The 25,869-nt window shown below is 40.8% G+C and overlaps 1 protein-coding gene across 5 annotated transcripts in view; it reads right to left on the bottom strand.

Moving 5' to 3' along the window:
• SYN1 (synapsin I) overlaps positions 1–25,869 on the bottom strand; it is a 2,007,545-nt gene that overhangs the window by 1,467,258 nt on the left and 514,418 nt on the right. For all 5 annotated transcript variants that reach the window (XM_044080298.1, XM_044080299.1, XM_044080296.1 and 2 more), the window contains exon 2: positions 24,372–24,429. In XM_044080298.1, coding sequence (XP_043936233.1) covers positions 24,372–24,429 — 58 coding nt within the window. The remainder of the gene's footprint in view (positions 1–24,371; positions 24,430–25,869) is intronic.

Below are 25,869 nucleotides of genomic sequence, written 5' to 3'. Positions count from 1 at the left end.
TCCGGTGTTAGTAGTTGTCATTGCTAGCAGTAACGCTGCACTACATATATCTGACACTGATCATCTACACAACATCTGCTGCTGTCTGTCACCTTAGATGTATCAGTCTATACCAAGCACAATACTACCACTCACAGTGATTTCATGCTAGGAATAACAACTGCTTGACCAACACAATGAGCTAATGTCCTGCTTTAATTACGAGGTTGTCCAGTGTCTGTCAGTCTGGGATGAAATGACTGACAGAAGACAAGCCTTTGTCACAGATCACATGCATCCATGATTCAAGGGAGTGGTGATAATACCTCTTACGCATTTGCCCATATAGTGCCATTCTAAGGCAAATGACCTAAACACAGGATAACACCCTGACACCTAGAAGACAATTGCATTGTATGCTTATGCTAACCAGTGCTAGATGTGTTGCTGTCGTAATCACAGCTGCTCACTGTTGAACCTACAATGGGGAATACTGACATCTATGCAGTGAGGAACACCTGGCTGAAGGCTCTGTACTGCACAATAGCACTACCACCATATAACTCAGAAACAGACATGTGGGCCATAACACTGGTACGGACCTCTCCAGGTGGTGTTGTCCTCACATTCATAATGGCTACTCACATGTACAGACCAGTAATCCAACATAAGTCATCACAGATGAGCCAGATGCAGGTCACAGTGTCAAATGCTGCATTCTAGGATGTAATCCTCAGACACCACCATGTCCTCAGGCCACCAACACACATCCATACATGTGGTATGACATGTAATGGTACAACACCAAGTAACCTTTGACTGTTGGACTGTACCTAGCCCTACAACAACTGTGCAGAGTACCCATGTACTGACAGAGTTGCATTATGTGTTATACAATGCAATGATACCACTGCTTGTAACCAGGTCAGCTGAGAACATACCAGGGTCCCTCAGATAGTGACAGCATTAACAGATGACTGTTGCTGTGCACCATTCAGTGTGTACACAGCCTGACATGAAGCTATGATTGTACGAGATGTTTATGCGGGGAGCAGATTGTTTTGACATTTGTGTAGGATATAACCTGGAATGTGGACAGGTCCCATACAGCCTGTATGTATGGCATTAGAGAGTGCAACTTGTACCTGCATAGTTGTTATTACAGGGGCTATGTAGTGTACATGGATATATGAATGTGTATCTGTTGGGGGGGGCAGTGTGTTTATGTTATCCAAGACCCTATCTGGCTGAACAGGTGCTATTTCCATAGGTGCAGTATTTCTCATGCCATAGTGCTGTGAAGCACAGCAGGTCTTGTTGTTGCCATTATGTTTCATGACACAGCTATGGAATCCTCTGTGTTTGGCCTCATAATATGTGGATGATTAGTTTCACAGTAGCTTTGCATGGTATTATATGGTGTATCTGCATCTTACTGAGGCTGACCATGGATCAACTTCCACTCGTGTGTTGACTCTTGCAACAGTTACTACCTTCTGTGGTACAGTTTAAGGCAGGGTACCACCTGTTTGCCTTCATGTTTGTGTTTGTTTGAATCCTGTTTCTGTTTCAATGGCATGATCACTGCACATATGCGAGTGCCTAAAGTGTATTTGTGTAGGACCCAGCATTTTCACATGCATTGTACATCTGCATGGGTGCCATAACAGTCATCACTTCACTCTTAAGGAGCATAACATTGGCTTTGAAGACTGACCATGTGTGGCATACTGTTAGCCCTGTTGGTGTGACTATGTTGATCCAGGTCATTGGTGTTGATGACATCCAACATGCATTGAGCACATGTGTTGGTACATGATGAGTCTTCCCGGTTCATAATGGGATAGCTTAGTGGCCATGATTATGGTTTCCTGTCTCAAAACTGGTATTCCCCATTACAGCACAATGACAGTTGGGATTTCTGAGGCATGGTGGATGATCTGTCACAAGGTGCAATTTGGATTACACTTTGGCACAAAGGTAGTTGCTCAGCATAATGCATCTTATGTTGTGCAAGTGCAACTTGCGTGGAGGTGTACATATCCCTCAGGAAGTTGGACATACCTGTGGCCCATGTGTTTCAATAAAGGATGTTAGCCAAGAGGTGAGGTATATGTTATAACATGGTCATGCAGGCGTGCTCTCCAAAGCATTGAACCATATCTCAATCACTGCACAGATATGTTCTCCATGTTTCAGATTGCCGTGAGTCCATATTGAGTACCTGATTTGTATCGAGTAGCAAGACCCTCAGTTTATTTCTTGGCTGTCCCTGTTGCACCAATGGACTTTCACTTGAACCTGGCATGATGAGGGCACTACAGGGGAAGCATAGGTCGTTGCCAGTATCCAGATTCTTAGGGGTGACAGGTGCAGGCCCTGTCTGGCAAAGCATCATGGTCTGTAAACCATGTTATCCCAGGCAGAGAGATGCTGGATACTCTTTGAATTACACCAGTACATTTCACAATTGTGGAATACAATCCTTGTCCCTGTACTGCTGCATCATTCTGGCCAATGGCAGAATGATACCCAGGACTTGGGACATACCTGCATGGGCTACAAGACCTGACAGTTCCTACATGTGTTTCCATGTAGTCCAGGCTACTGCATCACAGGTCCTGCACAACAACATAGCATATGCCAGAGACATGTGCATAGTTCTAAAGGTGGTCGGAGTGTATGGGTATGTGGCTAATCATGGCGGACAGGCAGTTGACAGTATGTTTGCCCTCATATAGCTTGGTGTGTAACATAGTGCTAGGCTTTGCATTCACAAATGAGTACTGTTGGCCATGTTTCCAGCCATGTGTTCTGAGGTGTGACACAATTATGCAAACTATGTTGTACAGTCTTTGTATTCTGTTGTCTGTCTATTCCAACTTGGGAGGCCTCTTGCTTGGCCAGATACTTAGAGGCCTCTGTGGATGTGTGTGATATCTGGTGGAATGTGTGTGTGTCCTTACTGTGTTCTGGTAAGTGTATGTGTTGGTTGTGGTGATGAGATGCATGTGTTAACCTACACCTCTTGACTGTCTAGTCCAGTCATGGGTGTAGTATGGACTGCCTCCAAGATCACTGCTGTAGCTGCATCCCAGACAATGTGTGGGGTGTGGTGTTAGGCAGGTTTGACAGTGTACATGGCAGAGATTGCATTCCCCCAGGATGGCCACATACACAAATCTGACATTAGTAAACTCCACTAGCTGACTAGTGGACATGCCTGTATGATCATTCAGTACTACAAGTATCACATACTGTATTTAGTATACTTACTGCTTATGAAGATGTTTTAGACAGTGATGCTCACATGTAAATATTTGTGTTATGGACGTGGCAACACTAGCTATTACAAGAACATGGTAGCTACCTTTAGTAGCAATCCCCCTCTGAGGGCCACATCACATCCTGATAGTTGATTACAGATGATGCAAGTGTGAACAGGGCTGTATCCTTGTCTGGGTATATACTCACATACCCAGCAGAACCATGAGCTCTGTTGGGCACAGACACCCACTCAGAGTCAAATATCAATAGACTCTGCTGCCACTATCGACATGATAAGGATATAATCAGGTAGTGTATGCCATCACCTATGAAGCAGCTATTACACATAAGCAGCGGTTTCCTGTATCTTACACTCCTACTGCAGATGGCACACTGGAGTTAAAGATGATATGCACCCTGTTTCATTACCAGTACTGTCAACATATTTCCAAGCAGCTGCTAGTCTGGCAATGAGAGGTTAGGCTACACAAATCTAAACGTTCAACCAGTGTGTCTCTACTGTCAATATCCACTCTATGTAGATGTGCATATAGCCATTTGGCACAGCCCTGTAACAAGGGTCAGTACACATTTGCAGAACATGTACACATGCACAGCTGTCATTGCTTGCAAACAATAGTAGAGAGGTGGATATTAGGCAAGGTGGACTTTTAGGCAAGGCTCATAAGACAAACCCACCACCGTACATAGCACAACTAACCAGAAACTGAGGGTATTGCTACTTAACGCCAGAAGTCTAAACCTCAAATTGCACACACTCGAGGCACTCCTCAGTATGGAGAACATCGATATCTGTACAGTAACAGACACCTGGTTTAAGGCTCCAGAGAGCACCCCAGCACCACCAGGCTATAACTCATACCACACCTTTCGTCCACAGAACCCAGACCAGAACACAAAAAGCAGGGGTGTGTCCATATTCATCAAGGATACCCACACCTCCAGGTTAGTGGTGCAGCACGATGCATCAGAGATCATCCAAGTGCAACTGACAATGGGCAACACTGCAATCCAAATTGTAGCTTGCTACAGATCACCCACCATGACCCAGGACCCACATTCCGCATTTCTGAGGACACTGGGAAATATGCGGGTCCTACCAAACACCCTAATACTGGGTGATTTCAACTACCCAAACATTAACTGGGAGAACTACTCAAGTACTAACTCCCTTGCCCAGTGCTTCCTAGAATTTCTCGACTCAAACGCCCTGGAACAACTGGTCCACACCCCACCAGAGGGAACAACATATTGGACCTGGACAACACCAACATGGGCGATCGGTGTTTCACACCTGACATCAACCCCTCACTGGTTAGATCAGACCATAGACTAATTACTCTGGATATTCACATTCCGCCCACAACTGCAAACAAGGAAACCACTGTGAAAATCTTTTCCAAAGCAGACTTCACGTTGCTTATGCCCGAGGTGGAAAGGTAAACAGCCCCCACGCCAATGGACAATGCTGTCCAAGATGCTGAAATCTATACAAAGGCAATCTATGATCATCTGCAGGAATGCATGGATCATGCCATCCCAAGTCAAACCTAGACTCACTCCTCCAAGAACAGGAAATCGGTCTGGTGGACCCCTGCCACACACAGGCTCTACAATAGTAGGAGGTAACTAGTACAGATAAGAGTGAAATCCCTAGAAGGACAGACATCCCTGATCAGTATCAACAAGAAACTATGATCCCTCATGAAATCATCCAAGGCTAGCTTCAAAAGACAATTTCCCAAGGACCCTAAAGACAACCACAAAGTGTTCTTTAGCTATGTCAAGAACCTAAGTGGGAACTCTCAGATCTGCTCTGAGTCGGTGCAGACTGGCACAAAATACACTGAACCGACTGATATTGCCAACATTTTGTCAGACAGGTTCAGTGCAAACTTCACACCCCTCTCAACCCCTAAATGGCCCTTAACCATACCAGAAGAATATACAGCCCTGGCAATCACCGACACACAAGTTAAAACAGCCCTATCCAAAGCCACAAATACAGCCTCAATGGGACCAGACAGTGTCCCAGGCTGTGTCTTACAAGAGCTCCAAATGAACTAACCCCTCACCTAAACACACTGTTCAAACCCAGCCTCTCTACAGGCTACATACCCACAGCAACAGTTATCCCACTCCACAAAGGTGGTGCCACAATGGACCCTGGGAACTATTGCCCTATAAGCCTGACTAGCTAGGTCTGCAAGGCTATGGAGCGCATCATCATGGAACGCATTAACAGAGACACTGGGAACCTGCAGACACTCGACCCGACCCAGTTCTGCTTGATTGAGTGCAGATCATGCCTACTGAATCTGTTTGATGTCTTACAGTCACCTAGACTTTAGGTGTGGGTGTGGTAGTTCGCACATACTACCTGGGCCTCGCCAAGGATTATGACACCATTCTCCACTCAGGTATTGTTTATAAACTCACCAGCCAGTACATACACCCATACATCACAGGTTGGGTTGCCAACAGGCTTACATACAGAAACCACATGGTAAGCCTAGCAACCTCCAGGTTCAGCTCTTAACCAGTCACAACTGGTGTCCTACAGGACTCAGTCCTGGGACCCCTACTGTTTGCCATATACTTCTCAGAGGTACAGGCAAACCCAGGTGGACTACAGCAGACCGTGTTTGGCGATTACTGCAAACTGGGAGCCATAATTGACAGTCCAGCTGTCACAGACGTTCTACAAGGGGCCTCACATAGACCAACACAGGGTGTCACAGTCATGGCCTCCAGCTAAAGGCTGCAAACTGCATGGTCATTCCATGTTGGGAAAACTAAACACCTACATATTAACCCATGAGTGGCAGCCACTTTAATACAGATGAAGTAATGGGTATGTGGGGACTACATTAGATAGTGATCTCTCCTTTGACAATCATATCTCCAAAGTGATTAGGACATCCTTCTATGAAGGCCATCTGATTACTTAAGGGTTTACATCTAGACATACTGAGGTTATTGTGCCCCTTTACTCATCACTCATCAATCCCATCATCGAGTATGATAACCCATTTGGGATGTACCTCAGAAGACACATCCAACAGCTGGAGGGTCCATGAACATACCTCACCAAGAGCATTACTGGCCTCAGACATGTGTCCTATGCTGCCAGACTGCGTGAACTCTTGCATTACTCAGTGGCATCTCGTTTACTCAGAAATTATCTTTGCTGCCCAACAAAGCCATGTCCAAGTCAGGCTTAATGGATATGCTCCACCTATGGAAATCCATGTCACAGTGAGACAAACATTGTAATGAGCTAAACCTTGCCACAACCATAACTGGAAGATGCTGGAGTGACAGATTCCTGTCACAGGTACTCCCCATGCTTTGGAACTACATCTCTGATTACATTATATGGAGCCCCTCACTAACACTCCAGGGAAACCTTGCAGAGTGGATGGGGAACAGTGGGTACACCCCAGGGATCCCACAATTGGCTCTGCTCCACAGAGGGACAGTTAGTTAATCATTGGGGTGGCGACAGCTGACTCATTTCGGCTAGGCATATGAATGGCCTCAGGCAGTTAGCCAAGTACCTACCTATGTACCTATGAACCTATACATACAGTATCAGCACATGCTCATAGCTTAATTTACTGTTCAGGTGCTGACTTACCTTGTACCAATTGTGGTTGTGTGTGCAATAGTTGAGGGCTGCCTATGTAGGATGCACACAGTAGACCACCTATACATGACAATTTACAGGTGGTCTTGTGTGTGTGCCATCCATGTTTACTGTGTGTGCAGGTGGAGAAGGGTGTCAGTCTGTAGGTGCCTACACTGTCAGTGTGTGTGCTATATGTTCCCTCTTTGCCAAGGCATGGGCGTACTGGGCACACCTCTGTCTGCCTACTGGGGCTGGCTCAGGGTGTTCTTGGTCTGAGTACCTCTGTGCCTGAGGGGCCCTTGGCAACGGTGGTGGACTGTGAGAGCCTTCACCATTCTGTCCCTGCTGCAGCTGTTTCCGCAGGATCATATTGTGTAGCATGGCACATACTATGAAGATGTGGGCACACGTGCCTGGAGAGTACTGCAAGGCTCCACCAGATATGTCCAAGCAACAAAACTGTGATTTCAGCATCCCAAACACATGTTCTATGATGATTCTGGTTTGTGCGTGTGCCTCATTATGGCGTTCTTGCATGGGTGTGTGTGCATTTCTGATGGGAGTCATCATCCATGGTTCCAGTGCATAGCCAGCATCCCCCACCAGGTGGCCATATGGGATGTCCCCCCTGACAAATACCTGATACAGCTGTGAGGCATGCCAGATGTGGGAGTTGTGATAGCTTCCAGGGCTGCCAGCACACACATCCATTATAATGCCCTGGGCATTGCACACGACCTGGCAGTTGATGGAGGGGTATCCCTTGTGGTTTATGTAGTGCTTACCCTGCTCACTGGGTGGTGACTTGATGTGTATATGCGTGCAGTCTATTGCACCCAGTACCTCTGGGTATTCTGCCACATGGTGGAAGAGATGCATATTGCTGGCCAACTCCTCCTGCATTTGGGGGAAGTATATGTGCTCATTGGCCTGTGGTAACATGGCATCCAGGAACTGATGGAGTACCCTGGATGCTGATGTCTGTGAGACCCCCAGGATAACCCCAGTTGGCCTTTGAAAGGTACCTGTGGCTAGTATTCTCAAACTTACACATACCTTTGTGTGCACTGGTATGGGTTCCCCTCTGTTATTTCTGGCTCTGAGGCATGGCTGACATAGCTCAACAAGTTGCTGTATGGTGTCCCTGTCCACCCTGTAATGCTCTACTATTTCCAGATCATTTAGCCCTGGTAGGATACCCTGGGTCTGAATACTCTTCTCCTCCTCCGGTGCCTGAGGTGGTTGTCAGCATTATCCTCCACACCACCTTCAGTCTCCAACACATGCTGGTGAATCAAAGCTATGGCAGCCCCTAACATGTACATATTAAAAGTTCCCCGTCTGTTTACACCGATGGTGCAGAGTGTATGGGAATACACAAGTGTGTGTGAGGTGCTTTCACACTTTATACTATTGTGCTATGGATGCTGCTGATGTCATTGGGTGTGTATGTACAATTCCAGCTGCAGGGTGTCTTAATTATGGGTTTTACAGTGAGTACTGCAATTGTGGGGCCTTTGGTGTTGAATTATGCTTGCCTGCCGTGATTTATCTGTTGCCCTTTAATTAACTTTTCAACCCGAATCCCCTCCCATTGACAGGCATGCATCCAGCTGCCGGCTTTCTTGTTTTGTACTTTCCCTACCCAGGAATGTGTTGTGAAATGTGTTATGTAGCTGATCTACTGCAATCTTGCTTTGTTCTGCTGTGACATTTCTGTTTTCTTTGCAGTACTGCAAGTAGCAGCTAGCAGCCTTGTTAGCTGTTGTCAATGGCCCACTGTGGGTTCCTAGGTGTTAATTAGTCATTTGTACTCCAATTACCATGCTACAGCATTTCCTTACCTTTTTCCCGCATTTTTCCCCTCTGGTCTGCGCCACGCACAGCCGTTTACTGGCTTTACAGCACGTTTTCATCCACGTTCACATGCACATTCGGTTACCTTGTCTGTTCTCAGCTAAGCAAAGCTATGGTTACTTCAACACACCCCTATCCTGCAGCTTTGCTTAGCAACAGGCAAACCAGGTTAGCAATGCTCCAATGTGCGTACAGCAATGGCGACACACCCCTCTCTTGATGTCATTTTTATCTCAAGGGCTCACCTCTGTGTTATAACGCTATGCTGTTTTGTGCACCCTTCACCAGCAGGAAATCTGCGATTCGCTATTACTCTTCTCATTTGCATGGCATTGCCTACTAATTCCTAGCTACTGTGCATAGCACTGTCACTGTCCCTTAGCAACCCTTGCACCATGAGTATGGTGTAGCATGCCTGCCATTGACTATTATGGGGAAATCATGATATGTGTTTCATTGCAGTTTTATTCTATATTTTTATATATTCCTTGCGATCCCCTTTGTGCACCGATGCCCTGTTCTTTAACTTCGCGTTAGTGTGGGCATAATATTAAATGTTCTTTTTCATATTTTGTGCATGTTGTTTTATGCCAATGGCTATATATTTAGCCATTGGCATATATTAACAGTATAATACATGTGTTTGGTCTGCTGTCATGGCTCTGATTTTATGTTTCCAAAATGTAAACCGTTTTTTTTCGGTTTACATTTCTGATTGCTTACACTACACCTGCACCACTTCCTGAATTGCTATATACCTTCATTTGCATGCTGCACTGCTGCGCATGGGGTGATTAGCATGCAGGCACCGAAAGCTGTGCGGGCGTAGCGTACACAGGTAGCGCACATGGAAACAGCTTATACCTGAATCGCTCGGTGGCCATATTTGTTGTTAGATTGCTGACGCTACGCGTGCACCTGGCGCAAGCTTCGTGAATCGCGGGGTATATTTATTCAGCTGCGCAGTGATCCTTGTCTACACTACTGAGCACAGTAAAGTGCTCTCTTCAACAACACACTGTCATATTGCTCTTATTTGCAGGAATTTAAAATATTCTGTGTATTTCCCCATAATCACAAAGACCATTCTGTGGCATTTTGCTTTCCAATTACAAAGTATACCAAAAGATTTTGAAAAATGGTAAACAGACTGAAATATCTTCTGCCTTGAAGCTCCTCTTCGGTAGAAAGATTCTGCTTACAACTGAATTGATATAACATCTGAAGACTACATTAATTCATATGCAAATTCTTGTGTATCTGTTGTTTTTTTTTTAATTTTTTTCTTTCATTTTTCTAAAAGTACTAAAGATAAAGAAATAAAAAGTAATTAAGAAGGAAAAAAACACAAGGAAAAGAGGAAAATAATAGCTACAAAACTTAAAGGAGAAAAAGAGAATGTAGAAAAGACAATATTAAAGGAAAAAAATGATATTTCAGAATTTGAACTTCTAACCAGTTTATTCAATATTATCATCTATATCAAAAGCCGCGGTGGTGCAGCGGTAGCATTGTTGCCTCACAGCAAGAGGTTCTCCCATTGATTCTCGGCTGGAGCACCTTTTGTGTGGAGTCTGCATGTCCTCCTGTGGTCAAGTGACATGTGTGAATGGGCGTGCCGTCGTTGAAGGTTGGGCATCGAGCTGGCACCTTGGCACCGTAAAAATTTACTGCCAATCATTAGCGGACTGGAGTTCTGCTGTGGCAACCCCTAACTGGGAAAAGTCAAAAGAAGAACATCATCTATATCAAAATTCAAAAGAATTTTTGAAATATAATTCCTCCATTATTCCAAAAGAAAATCAGAAAGAGGATGTAATTTCCAGCTTATTAAAATGCATTGTTTCATTCTCACTTTAGATAACATAATTCTATTTCTAGTCAAGAGACCAACAATGTTAACTACATCTAATAATAGCACAACTGGCGGGTGAGGACTAACAATACTCCTCACCATTTTCAATAAACGACAGTTATCGCAGCATAACAAGGTGTGAGAACATCCCCACCAACGATGAAAGGAAATGGCAGAGTATCAAAAGACTTTAGGTCTCTAAAGCTGTAAAGACTCTAGTCTTTGCACAGAAAACTACTGTCATCAAGAATGATGCAGCAAGATAAGCAAAAGGTGATTGACTAATGTTGTTGTTGTTGTTTTTGTGTCGTTTGGCTTTTCCCGATTAAGGGTCACCACAGTGGAACTCCGGTCCGCTAATGATTGGCAGTAGATTTTATGTGCCAAGTTGCCAGCCCTGAAGCACAACCTTCAACGAATGTCTCCACACAGAAGACGGTCTAGCTGAGAATCAAACAGGACAACGTCTTATTGTGAGGCGACAACGCTACCACAGCACATTTGGCTTAAATACTGGTGTCATTCTGAGAAGCTATAATGTGTCTCAGCCAGGAAAGAAATGGAAGACAGTCCAACCTGTTTCACCAGGGATGGCCTACACCAATCTCAACAAGACTTTTGCATACTAAGACTTTATCTACTTTCACAGTATCTTTTAGGCAATGCCAGTATGTCCAGGTTATCAACCTAGTAAATACAAATTCTAATCTGACAAATGTCAGCGCAGTGCTGCTCAAAGTTAGGAGCCTAACTAAGTAAATGAAAAATCCTTAAGGAGGATTCCTAACTCTGGAAAATATGGACATTTCTGTTATAATTGAAACCTGACTTCAGAACAGAGACATTGCTAACTCCCTACCTGCCTTCTCTGCCTGTCACACATTAGGTCCTCAACTGCTGATAGTTTTAATGCTGGTGGTGACACATCTATCTATCTGAAACACCGATACTTCTAGACTAACTGTCCAGGAAAATGACCTCAAATTCTTTCATAACCTAATGTCAGTAAAGAAAACCTCTTACTACCTCATGACCAACTATAAAACACCATACATGAGACCTGGAAATCACAAAACATATCTTAGTAAACAAGAATTTGTCCACATTAACCCAAAAAACATCTTTCTAGTAGACTTTAACTACCATCTATAAATTGGAATATCTACCCCTCTACAACAAAATATGCCCATCACTGCATTGATGTTATTACAAGCTTTCTTGATCATGTGCTACTATCATCCATTAGAGGTACCTGCATAGTTTTTGTCCTCACAAATGCTGTCCCTGTCTCTGTTCAACTACCATACCTACTGGTCAAGGCAGATCTTCATGCTGTCTCATTCAACATGTAGTTTCAGTGCAAATCAATTGCAAACCAACCCTCTTTAGGGACTTTCAAAGGTTATATTTTTTGTGTTCTAAGATGACTTCAGATAGTTCAACTGTCCCTCTACTCTTTAAGACTGCACATATATGCCTAAATTGTACACTCCCATCTCATCTCTTGTGTAGAGACTCATGTTTGCAATGCCCACAAATATTCTGCTAGGCTTAGAAACAACCCCCTCAGGTGTAACTCAACTATATAAAAAAAATTACAAAACAAAAAAAAAAATGAAGAAACTCATAGCCAAAAAAAAAAAAAAAATCCCTGAAGAATAGGACAAAGACTTCTATTGTTGCATCCACCCTCAAAACAGTTAACAAAGAGCTCCGGAGAAAGAGCAAATCTTGCAGTGCTGATTGCGAACTAACAATTGCCATGTCAGCAAAGGATAAACACAAAAGATTCTTTAAAGAATCTCAGAAATGAAGCCTGGCATTACACCAGGCTTATCTGAAATGCTATTACCCACTCAGACTCTGAATATATAGCTAACATACTTGCAGATAGATTCAGCTACAACTTCTCTCCTCTGTCGCCTCCAAATCTTCAATTACAAATTATCCAATCCCTGCCTCCCACCCCAGTAATTACTTCTGAAAAGATACTAAAAGTGCTTTCCAAGAACAAAAACACAGGTTGTTAGGGCCCAGATAACATATCATGCAGTCCCTAACAAATCTTGCTTTGTAAGAAATAGAACATGTCTACTCATCTCGACTCCTTTGATGGAGTCACAGAAGCACTTAGATGAGGGTAATGCCATACACACAACTTACCTCAATTTAGTTAAAGCTTTTAACATTATATCCCAGATTGCTATACCTGGCAGACTAATCAAACTCTGCATGAATCCCTAAGTTCCATTAAATTGCAAACTGGTTCACTCTATTGCAGTCAGTCCTCCAAGAGAATTGTCATCAGTGGTGTCCCCCTGGGCTCAGTTTGAGAATCACTTCTATTTGGCATCTGTTTTTCTGATGTCACATCTGACATTTAAGACCTCTGGTGGACCATGTTTGTAGATGATTGCATGCTTAGGGCCATCATCATTTCTCTTGAAGAAACCCAGATCCTCCAAAAAGGCCTAACTCAGGCAAACTGAGGGTGTTGGAATCAGACCCTAAAGATGAATGTCAGTAAGTATAGCACTGTTACAGTTTTGAAAACAGGAACTTTCACACAACTACCTCAAAAATGTCACCTCCCATTAAAATAAGCACTGCCATAATAGGCCTGAGAAACTTTGTGGATACCCCCCCCCCTATTTTTTATTTTTATTTATTTATTTGTATTTGTTAACTGGGGTAAAACATTGATCACATTTGACTAAGTTCAATCTCAGGAAATAAAGATATATGATAAAGTTCAAGTACAAAGAGATAGAAAACATAGAGTTAAATACAGTAAGAGTGCAGAAAATATGTACATTTATAGTAAATGAAATCAGGGTAACAATATACACAGTGATATACGTTTATCTACAATTGTCATGGTATGAGTATTGCTAACTGTATGATAGTTGTGGACAGAAGGAGGGATGTTGAAGGCAGTGAAAGGCAAAGGGAAGCAGAAGTGATCAGTTAATGTCTTTGGAAGGGTGCCACTGTCACTTGACTGCTAGTTTTAGATGACTTTTAAGCTGAGATTGGAACTGAGTGTAGAAGGTAGAGTCTTTGATATAGTGGGGAAGAGAGGCCCAAAGTTTGAGACCCAGTACTGAGAAATTATGATCTGTACACTGAAGCTTTGTGCTTGGAACTTGTTGGCAGGGAGTTGAGATGTTTTGGCTTTTGAAGATGTATTCAGAGGTGGTCTTGTTAGCCTGGCTGCAAGGTGGCTTGATTGTTAAGAAGTTTGGATAACAGACTGCCATTCATCCTCTGACATTACAAAAAATGTCTAACTCAGCTGATTACTAAAGGTACCTTCTCTTGATTAAACAGGTCATTATTCTCTTTATTTGTGCTTCATCAGGCTCATACTAGAATGCACTGTGCCTACTGGTATGTAACTGTCCAAACACCTAAACTAACATGAAAAACTTCAGAGGTTCCTTAAAACAAAACAAAACAAAATCAGAGAATAAAAAACATAGAAAAAAAAGAGAAAAGGGGTATAAGTATCTAAAAATATGTTGCTTTGTCTCCTACAGATTCTTATGAGGCAATATATGTCTGGCCAACAAACCTGTATATGGCCCAGTATTTTTGACCCACTAACTCACTAAATATAACAGGTTATAACAAAAATACAATATTAGGTATCAAAATCTAAATTGCAACATAAATACCACTTGTTGGCATTATAGCCATCTCTCCTAAATAATTCCTAGCACTGGGAACAAGCTTTCACTTTCTCTAAAGTAACAATTTCCCTCAGTGTCATCAAAGCTAACTTAGACAAGTGGACGGAAACCTGTACATTTACATCAAGTCTTGCCCCCATCTCTCATGGACAGAAGGGAAAGTAGTTTAGTGTGCCAGTGAGATTCTAGTGGGAAGATTTTAAAAAATCTTACTGGTCTATTGCCTAGCAGCAACCTACGAGTCCATGTATCTATGAGCTCTCTGCTACCTGTTCTATCATGGATAACATAGCTTTCAGGTCAGCAGTAGAATGTGCTAAATTGTTTTATTGACATAATTTTAAAAGCATGCTTGTTGTTTTCCAGTGATCAGAGACCATGCTGATGTATGCTGTCTTCCCTTTACACAGTGTACCAAATGAGGTCTGCACACCATTATAAGGATAATAAAGTGAACACTACCCCTGTTTAATTAGGTAAAATAAACCCTTTCACCTTCAATCAGTTCTATAGTGCAACTCAGTCACAATTCATCAATGCAATGACATATGTTGCTTCGTTATACAATGCACAAAATGACACTTGAAAATAAAATTAAATATTCTTTAGGTTTCTATGAATAAAATTAGTTTTCCATTTCCTGCTTCACAGCTTTTCTGTGTGCAATTAAATGATTACATCTGAAGACTGCATTAATTCAACTGTGCTCAGTTCCTTATTTCTTCTACCAGAGTTTAGCTTTGTATTCATCATTACAATGAAGTATGTTGTTTCCTAACAATAATTTTAAAATATTATGCTGCTTCTTTGTAATCATTATATCATGTTGCTGTATGGCTACTTCAATTTAGTTAAAGCTTTTAAAATTATATCCCAGATTGCTATACCTGGCAAACTAATCAAACTCCGTATGAATCCCTAAGTTCCATTAAATTGCAAACTGGTTCATTCTATTGGAGGGCAGGGATTGGATACTTTGTAATTGAAGATTTGGAGGCGACAGAGGAGAGAAGTTGTAGCTGAATCTATCTGCAAGTATGTTAGCTATATGTTCAGAGTCTGAGTGAGTAATAGCATTTCAGATAAACCTGGTGTAATGGCAGGCTTAATTTCTGAGATTCTTTAAAGAATCTCTTGTGGTTATCCTTTGCTGACATGGCAATTTTTAGTTTGCAATCAGCTCTGTAAGAGTTGCTCTTTCTCCTGAGCTGTTTGTTAACTGTTTTGAGGGTCGTTTCAACAATACAGGTCTTTGTCCTATTCTTCAGGGTTTTTTTTTTCCTGAAAGGATACTAAAAGTGCATTATGCACCTAACAATGTTTGCAAACAACCTGCAAAATCATGCAAATGTTTCCCCTTGCTTGTGTTTGTTTATATCTTGTCATTTGGCCTTTATTAAAACAGACCATGCTGCTGCTAAATGCTTCTGTATGATCATGCTTTCTTTTTACAAACACACCAGTAGAGATCCATTAATGCAGCCTCTGCGTGATGTATTTTAGTGCCTCCCAAATCTAGAGTCACTAAATGCCATTTGTCAAAGAATCATAGCCATGTTGCCATAACTTGTTTTAATAATGCACCAAAAGATATCTACAGATATGTAAAATAAAGTGAATTATTATATGACTTTTATTTATTCAGTTTTTAGTGGGTAAGTGGGCTTTTCCAAAGACTCTTTTTATCCATGACCTGGATCAAGCCATGACTGTTTAAACTTTGGTACACAGTGTATAGCAAAATGCAACTTCACAAAAAAAACACCAAATGATAAAGTACAAGAGATAAATATAAAGAAGCCCAAATATTTTGGTTTCCATAATGGGAAAAATGAAATGGAAAATAAAATAACCAGATAGTGCTTTCTATGGAGTTTATTTTGCATCATCATATCAGCACCGTATGATACAGGAAAAATATTTAGGCTGTAGTAAATTGCCAATCCCATTTACAGTAATTCTGCAAATCCTCAGGCACCCTTTTCTCCTTATAAAATAAACCATTTTGCTTATTATTACCTGTGGTAACAAGTTGAGTACCTTTGGCTGTTGGATGGTGATCTATCTACCCTACCTGTCGTGGGTACAGAATTCTGCATCTAGTTTTGATAGGCACTCCTATGACATGTCACATTATGCCTATTCCATGCGATCTAGACTGGCTGCCAGTTATGACAAGATGTATAATTAAGATTTTTACAGTCACCTTCTTTGTCCTCCCCAAGCTGAGTCCTGCCTATCTGAAAGAGGTTCTGAGGCCTTATGTCACTGTAAGGCAGCATAGGTCATTGGAATAAGAGCTAGTAGTTTTGCTAAAGTCTTGGCTTGAGATATCTGTCAAGATCTCATTTGAGAATCTTGCCCTGATCTTCTGGAATTACCAGTCATTCCTGATCCAAGCATCTGAGATAAGTCACATTTTAAGATATCCACTTGATATCAACTTTTTGAAGACTGCATTATAATCCTGATTAGGGCATTCATTTAAATTTTAGCGCTTAATGAAGTTCTTTCGTCATTTCAAATTTTTCTCTGCTACTCTAATTAAAAGATTTTAGAGACAGATTTAACATTCACAGCACATTTATTGATTTTAAAACTGTGTAGTGCTTAAGTTTAAGCATTTTAATAATTGTAAATATATAAACAGTATAAATATTTCTGAATACAATGCAATAATGCTTTAAATGATTCTCTTTTACCCTTTTCTTCACGGTTTCGTACTTCATTTATTTATTTATATTTGTTTACCACGGTAGTGCTCTGATCAGTATTGACCAATTTCATACTTAGCCCAGGTAAAATGCAGAAACATTTCACAAACAAAAAATACAGAAATGTAGTTTAGACTAGTTACATAGAAAAGCTGTTTATGTCCATTCTAGTGAATAAGCAGAGTGTAATGCACAATATATGCATTAGTTTCTAAAGTGGGTCAACTTTCATTAAATCTGAGAGAGAAGAGAGACCTGTAATGGAGATAGTGATAGTGTGTTAGGTAGTATGTCCCATGCTGAACATGAGCATTTGGCTTTGATGAAAAAGTGCTTTTTGAGTTACATTCTGACTTTGGAGTTAGTGATAATTTCCTTCAGTTTGGACAGCTTGCCAAAAAGTAGGAGCATGAGAGTACAATGCACATGCATTGTCATGGAGTCTGGTTCTCGCAGTAATGAGAGTCGGCGTGACTTTTGAGTAGTATCTCAGGTTGCATGAGAGTACAATGCACGTGCATTGTCATGGAGTCTGGTTCTCGCAGTAATGAGAGTTGGCGCGACGTTTGAGTAGTATCTCAGGTTGCATGAGGAGGTTGTTTAATGAAGTCGAGCTGCAAGGGGAGCAAATGTCTGGAGATTGATTGGTTTATAGAGCTGTGTGATCCTAACAGTAGGATAGATCTTTGTTTTATGGGTAGACATTTGCCATTTGGCTTTTTCTACTGTGATATAATGACACTCACAGAGAGGTTAGTTTGCAATTTGTGCTGCCCACATATGTTTAACCATTATGGCAGTAGTTAACATTAAGTGACTATCAACATTTTGTACTGGGAAGCCTTTGATGCATTTAATTTCTGGACTCAACATTATTATCCCCTATGATTTGCATTGGAAAATTATCAAACAGCCATCCATTAATTAAAGCAATTATTTACTGCCTGGATTTTTTTTGAAATGATATTCAATATGTTCACAGGTAGGCTGTTTATGTGTATGTAGTCAGAGTGCTTACAAGCTGGTCAAGGTAACTTCCAGAGACTGGTATTTTTCTTTTTTTTTTCATGCCTCAAAATACACATAGATTTCTGTCATGTGTTCTTATTAATAAGTTAAAGGTACATATCAAAACTATGCTATTTTAAGAATGTGCTGTACAGTGTTACAGAAATGCATCACAGTACATATCCATATGTATCAGAGTTACGTAAGACTACTGACATATTAACAATAAGATGTACACAAGAGAAGCAGTGTATTTGTACCAAATAGAAGGTGAATGCAAATATAATTCTGACAGACCATTCTTATCTATAAGTAATAACTAGAAAAATGACAATGCCTTTTTACTCTTTTGGGGAATAATTACATAATGAAAAGAAACGGTCATTTTAAACAAAGTTGTGTTTTTTTTTTTATTTCCACTGACACTTTCCTTTAAGAAGGCAAGATCAGTAAAAATTGCATGAATGATTTTTTCTTTTTTTACCAAGATTAATAACCATAGTGGCAAAATATCTTTTCCCCTTTTTATGGAGTATCACAAAACTGAAATAATTAACAGGACAAACTCAGTATCATAGGTATGAATATGAATGTTGTAATGCTAATACTTGTGTCAAGATACTAACTTTTGGAACAAATGTACAGTTATTTTGTTATTAGCATTTCTAATTTTTTCTTTAACTCCCTAACACATCCTCACAGGACACTTTTGATTAATAGTGTATTTAAGGGCTAGCCACTCTGGTGGTATAAAGGGATAAAGCCCGGACCATGGCCCAGCTAACCTTGGTTCAATTAGTGACTCGGCAACTGATGGAAGGGCAGGGAAGGGATGAGTGTGCCCATACAAAGTTGGAGGCCATTCGCTGATATACTCCCTAAGGGGAGGTGTGGTCAAAAAATAGGATTTACCCTCGGATATAATCACTGAGTGTGGATGAGAAGGGAAAGGGGGTGGGCAGAGCATAAAAAAATCACTCCAGATGGAAGCACTGACACACTGATCCTTCAGGACACCCTCAGGATCCACGACTGGCCCCAGCAATAATGGAGTAAGTCTGGGGGGGGGTGACAGACCTGGTGTGCACATTTGGGTACTGGGGGTCAGGCCAGTAAACATAATTTCTGAGGGTACCAAAAACTGTATTTAAGAGCTGTTGTGCACCAAATTTAACTGATCTGATTAAGTCTCTCACCTTGGAGTTAATAAAGGCAATAATATTCTGAAGCCACTACTGATTCCACTCCATTATTTGTTTTTGTTCAAGATTGCTTAAAGTTATATCCTTTGTTTTACATGATAGCTAGTTATTTGATTTGTATGAACAGTGTTGTGATTGTTGGCCCAGCTTTGTTTTTAAAATTCTAAAGGCTGAGCTATTCAAATGTCTTTGTGTCAGGTTTTAGTAATTAAAATAAAATTAACCTTTTTAAAAGTTTTAATGTGGAAGAAGTCTAATCCATCTGAGATCAGATGCTAGGCATATTTTACCTGAAAGGACTCCTATGAAGATATTCTGGATTATGGGGCAGGGGGGTTAGGGATGCAGTACATGAATATTTGTAGTCAACAACTTCCTCTTATTTTGTATGCACAATCTGATATTAACATGCTGTGCATCAACTATAAATGTGGGTCAGCTTTTTATCCTGTTTTGGAGGACATGATCTTTGAAGCAGACTTAACTGAGATGGTCAGATGGTAAGATTTTAATATTGTGTTGTGCCACATTGCTGGCCTTTAGTTCTGCAAACCAAGCACTTTAAGATTTTGGAACCATTTTTTTTTGCTGCTGTCACAGTACATCAGGTAGTTGAACTATCACTGAAAATATGGCAGTTACTGTTTAGATAGTATATATACCAAAGGTATTGTCCGCACTAGCCTTACTTTAATGCAAACTACAGTCCTAATCATAAGATATTTGTGAGTTCATATCATATCTCTGGGGATTGGGAGTTAGGGATAAGGATGCTCTAACTAATAATTTTCCATTGCTTCCTACATTATACCATTCATTATCTATGAACACCCCTATATAGACAAACAATGACAGTTGATACAGTATTGCTGACATGTTCACTGGGTAATGTGAAAAACAGGAGCCAAGGTACCAAGGCATTGCAATACATTTTCAATACGATGATGCCTCTTTACAAAATATTGCCTAAGATATCATTTTCTATAAACGTGTGTTATTTTATGATGCTTAAATAAGTAGGACACTGAGTGTGTATGTGTGTGTCATACATATGACTTCTGTAGCATACATCAACGCAGAGTACTTTTTTAAAGAAACTCCCTTGTTTGATGATTGTCCACTTGCTAACAACTTTAACATTGTAGCCATCGCTGAATCCTAGCTTGAGCCAGGAAACATCCTGCCAGCTGCTCCTGGATCACAGCTATCACACTTTTTACAGCTGTATTTATGAGTATCTTCCTTCTAATTTCTTAAGTTACTGCAAATTACTTGCCTCTTTCCCAAAGAACTCCAAAAGACGCACTGTGACCTTTGTGACAACCCCATAGTGAGTTTTCTTAAGCTTACAGTTGGTGCTTTTTCGCACCTCTCCTTCCGTAGCCATAGGTTCATAGGTTAGTACTAAGCTAACTGCCCTTTCGAGCCATTTTAAGCTTAGCCAATTATCCCTTGTGAGACTCAAACCCTGCACCTTGTGTTTGTAAGGCAAACACCTTAACCATTAGGCCACCCTCCCAACCCATTAGTAAAATCATTATCAGAAGTAAATGCCCTTTGTATCTCCATGCTGCCGGGTGACTTTAATGTTCACTTGTGTCCAGAAACACAGAAAGCACTCATCCAGTATTTTCTAAATTAGTTCCTTCATCACACTGTCTACTGTCTAAAGGAAAATTAAGTAAGGGAAAGCAGCAGGCTCAGATGAGGTCCCAACAGATATGAAAAAGCTGTTGGGTGAAAAAGAGGAGAAATGGCTCCTGAGGGCATTCATAGCGGTATGGAGAGAAAAGTGTTTCCCAGATGACTGGAGAATAACCAAACTAGTGCCAGTGTACAAAAACAAAGAGGACATCCACAACTCTGGGCAGTACAGAGGTATCACACTCCTGCCATACTGCATGAACATTCTGGAGAGGTTGGTTGATAAACGAATATGCAGAATAGTAGAAGCTAAGACAAGAGTTGAGCAATTCGGATTCAGGTCAGGCTGCAGCACAACTGACCCGATGTTTGCACTGAGCAGATAGTTGAGAAGAAGCTAGAGATGAGGAAAGAGTCCAACTGGGCACACCTAGACTTGGAGAAAGCATATAATAAGAGTCCAAGAAAGCTGATTAGGTAGCCCTGTGGTGGTCCAAAGTCCTAGAAACATTGGTAGAATTAGTACAGGCTATCTACAAGGACCCAATTATTCAAGTACAAACAGTGATCAGCCTTACACAGGGGTTCCCAGTTGAAGTGGAAGTTCATTAGGGTTCATCTCTTAGCCCACTGCTGTTCATACTGGTGATGAACTACATTAGTAAACAGGTTGGAGAGGGCAGATCAACAAAGTTGCTGTATCCAGATGATGTGACTTTACAGGCAGATGACTCTTAGCAAGAACTTCAGCAAAGGATAGGGGAATGGAATGCAAAACTGAAAGCACATGGGATGAAACAGATCAGATAAGACAGTTGTAATGGTAGCAAATGGGGGAATCAGAGGAAGCTGAGAAATGAGATATAAGGGAAAATACTGGAACGGGTTAACAGCTTCAACTATCTGGGAGGCATGCTTAATGAGAAGGGAAGTCTGAATGAGGAAGCTAAAGCTAGAATCAGAGGGACTGCAGCCAACTGGCACAGAGTATTGGGGTAGTGTTTGACAGAAGAATGCAGAGTTGTTGAGGAAACTAGAGGTCATGGAGAGGAAGTGTTTGAGATGGGTGGTAGGACACAAGTTGTGGGACAGATGAAGAAATTATGATAGCAGAGCAGAAGCCAAAGTAGCTCCAATTGCAGAAAAGATCAAAGAGAGAGAACAGATAATGGTAGTTTGGACATGTGCAGAAAAGCAGAAGACAAGCCAGTGAAGTAGATTTAGGGCAGACAGGAAGAAAGGAAGAGGAAATGAAGTGAGGGGATCCCCAAAGATGGCGACAGTTGACATGACACCCTGACCCCATGTAGAAAATGGGTAAAAGGGGGATGATGATTATGATATAGCATCCTTACCCAAGGACTCCCCAACAGCCACATATCACCACATCCACTTTCACCTTCAAACCTGGGCCTACATCCTATATAAAACTGTTATTAAACAAAGTCAAACCACCCTACTTCAGCTGACCACTTTCCAAGCGAGTAACTTAAAATAGCAGCTGATAGCGTTGCATGTCTTGTCTTGATCCTCAGAAACAGGCCAGTCCAGGAATCCCACATTCTCTCTCTGAAAAAACATAGATTATCCTTCTACACAAACAAGGAAATTCAACAGACATTACTAACTTCAGACTTATATCCCGCTCTCCAAAATACTTGAAGAATGCATTCAAAGACAATTGCTAAACTATCTCTTGCAGGAAGAACTCCTATCTTCCATACAACACAGATTCTGTCCCTCCTATTGCACTAACTCTGCACTTCTAACATTCATAGATACTGTCAATAAAGCTAGAAATAACAGCAAATTAGTCTCTCCCTTATGTCTAGACTTGTCTAAAGCTTTTGACACAGTTTCTCACAGCAAACTTGTCCTCCCTTGGCCTATCTCAGCCCACCCTTCTATGGATCAGAAGCTACATACCCAATAGGTATCAGTCAGTAAAATGGCATTCCACCCTCTCTACATTCCTGCCAATCATCACCAGTGTACCATAAGGCTCTATATTTGGTCCCCTCCTTTTTAACAGTCTCAGTAACACCCTCCTCACATCCATACAACAGGCCTCAATAATACAACATGCAGATGAATCCACATTTGTATGCACATCTGGCAACCAATCTCCAGCAAATTATTCAGGAAGTTTTAACAACCACTAAATATGACATTGTAATTCAGAACTCATTCTCAACCCAAAACAACAACAACAACAAACCTTTTTTCTCCAAATCCCTCTCTTATGAAAAAAATTAAAATCCTCTCTCTTAATAATACAACCATCAAAGTCACTTCTTACAGCAAAATTATTAGGGATGATAGTGGATGATGATCTTAAAAAATGATTTGCATGTACATGTTGACTTTCCCAGTAATCAAATACCAATAAATACATTCAGCATCAGGCAAATTGTTGATGTTCATAAAGCTAGAGGCAAGAAATGAAAAGTGAGTTGCACTAAGTAACCCATAAGAGCATCCAGATGTTATAATAAAACCATCCTTTCCAGATTCATAATGGTGGTACAGTGGTTTCTTTAGTTTGAAAAATGGCCAAAACTGATTTCAGATGCAACTACAATCTCCTGATGTCTGATAAAACAGCAACTGCGCAGTACCCTGATGAATTCAATTTTAGTCTTTATTAACCAGGTAATTTTAGTGAGTTAAGAGTTGCGCAGTATGTGAGTACACGTGGGGCTCAAGAAAAACTCATATCAAAGGCCTGCAGCCTATACCCCACCCACTGCCTTAGCCCGGTAAAAGATGCTGCCAGTTAGCTGATTTCAGAACACAGTATAACATTCTGAAGTAATGAAAGTGGTACTAAAAGTTAACTTTTCGTACAACTGATGCCTCAGACTTTGCAGAATATTCAGTTATTACAACAATACAGAATCCAGATCTCACACCAATAACAACACATTATGATGTCACAGTAATGGATCATTGACACCTGAAAGGGAACTGAAATACAGTCATAGCCATTGGCAGTGGTGCATTTTATACTGGTAATTTAAAATGACATGCAATTCATACAGTATACAATTTGTTGTTGCCAGGCATTTGTGGTGCTGCGGTAGCGTTGTCGCCTCACAGTAAGACGCTGTCCGGTTCGATTCTCGGTTAGAGCGTCTTCTGTGTGGAGACATGCGTGAATGGGCGCACCTCCGTTGAAGGTTGTACATCAGAGCTGGTAACTCGGCACGTAAAAATCAACTACCAGTCATTAGCAGACCGGAGTTCCGCTGTGGCGACCCCTAACCGGGAAAAGCCGAAAGACACAAACATAGGATTATTTTATTAAAAATCATTGTGCTCTCATATTAAAACCCTTTACAGCAACAGAAGCCTGATTATCAAAAAGGATAGCATTTTAGGTCTTATAGAATTGGCATAGGAGGACTGATATAGCAAAGATTTTGTATCTTGAATTTATAATATGAGAGGCAGCAAGTCAGCACATTGCAAGATAGGAATAGTAAGATGAACTTCACAAACCTGCTCAACTTTGATGTCAAATTCACCATGAACCTTCTTTCCCTTGAAGTATTTGGCCCTGAAAAAAAACACAAAGACAGGATTAAAATGCTGGCACAATCGTGTGTACCTTTCTTGCTCTATTCTACAAACATCCTTTGGTTACTTCATTGTCAGAAGGCAAGTTTTGAAACAAATTAGATCTCCTGGGACAGTAACTATAACCTGCCTACCTGCTTGTATATGCAGTATTCTTAAAAGGCTAGATCCCCTTTTTCTAAAAACTGCTGAAGACAGTCCTGACTAAGATTAACTTTTAAAATTACCATGTAACATATCTTGTTAAACATAAATATAGGGAAACCTAAAATCAGGAAATGGATGTATAGTCCACACTAACAAAAATACCAAGACAAACAAGCATTTGATGAGGAACATATGGGGCAAACTCTGGCTTTTTCAAGTATGTATAGTCCCAGTATCACACTGCATTGTACTAAAAACATAGAAGGAGACCCCCACTCATTACAAACTGCTGGGAATGTGTTTTAAAGGAGGCAGCAGAGCAACCTAGAAAACACCCCCCTCCCCTACTTATGGACCTTTATGGAAATTGATATTGTCTTCAGTTTAGTGCAAAAACAACTCTCCGTTGTATTATTGTAATTAATATGCTTTAAAATGTTTGATTATAGAAGCTAGAAAATCTCTCATTTTTAATTTAAAACCTGCTGCAAAATCTAAGCAGGGGAAGTTAATGGGGTAGAACTAATTGAAATACCAGTAGAGGTACAGGTGTATGTATACAACTGGGCCAATGTGGCTGTGAAATAACAGTGCAGATGATTCAGCTCTCAAACTCTATTGCATTTAGTAGTGTTAGCAGTTATACATTAGGCCAACAGGTAAGAGTAGAGCTAACTATATGTGACAAAGTTATTCTATTTTATAATTAAAAACAAAAAACAACATTAAACAAATTATATTAAGAACTGATGGGCCAGATGCAACGGCTGTTACCCTTTTCGTATCTGTTGCATTACATGGAGAAGAGATGAAAGGCATATTACAATCCATGACAGGAACATGTATTTCACGTCTCCAGGAGTTTATGCATCAAATGCAATTATTATAGCATACGAATATGTATGCAATAATGAATTGTTTGTTAACTTTAATTCCATACTTTGTAAAAATAAAATAAAAGCTTTTCAAGGTGTATGAGTATAGTCTTTAAACATTTACCTTTGTACAGCCATCACTTGCTTTGCAACACTTCAGGAGCTGCATACTTACTAAACCATAATACTCATACACCCACACACACACACACACACACACACACCTATATATGAAAGATAGGAAAGGAAGTTCTTCAAAGACCATCTTTACCAGAATATGTCTCTCATGATGGCACAGCATCCTTGGATTTTATGCTGAACCTTTTATGCTTTTAAGATAATGGCTGAATTGTGCATCAATACCAAATTGCAGAGCAAATGATCTCCAACATACATAT

The sequence above is a fragment of the Protopterus annectens genome, chromosome 8.part0 (genome assembly GCF_019279795.1).
Source record: "Protopterus annectens isolate FY-2018-M chromosome 8.part0, PAN1.0, whole genome shotgun sequence".
In the NCBI taxonomy this organism is placed as follows: domain Eukaryota; kingdom Metazoa; phylum Chordata; order Ceratodontiformes; family Protopteridae; genus Protopterus; species Protopterus annectens.
The sequence above is the reverse complement of the archived record's forward strand: the minus strand, read 5'-3'. Positions and strand labels throughout refer to the sequence as shown.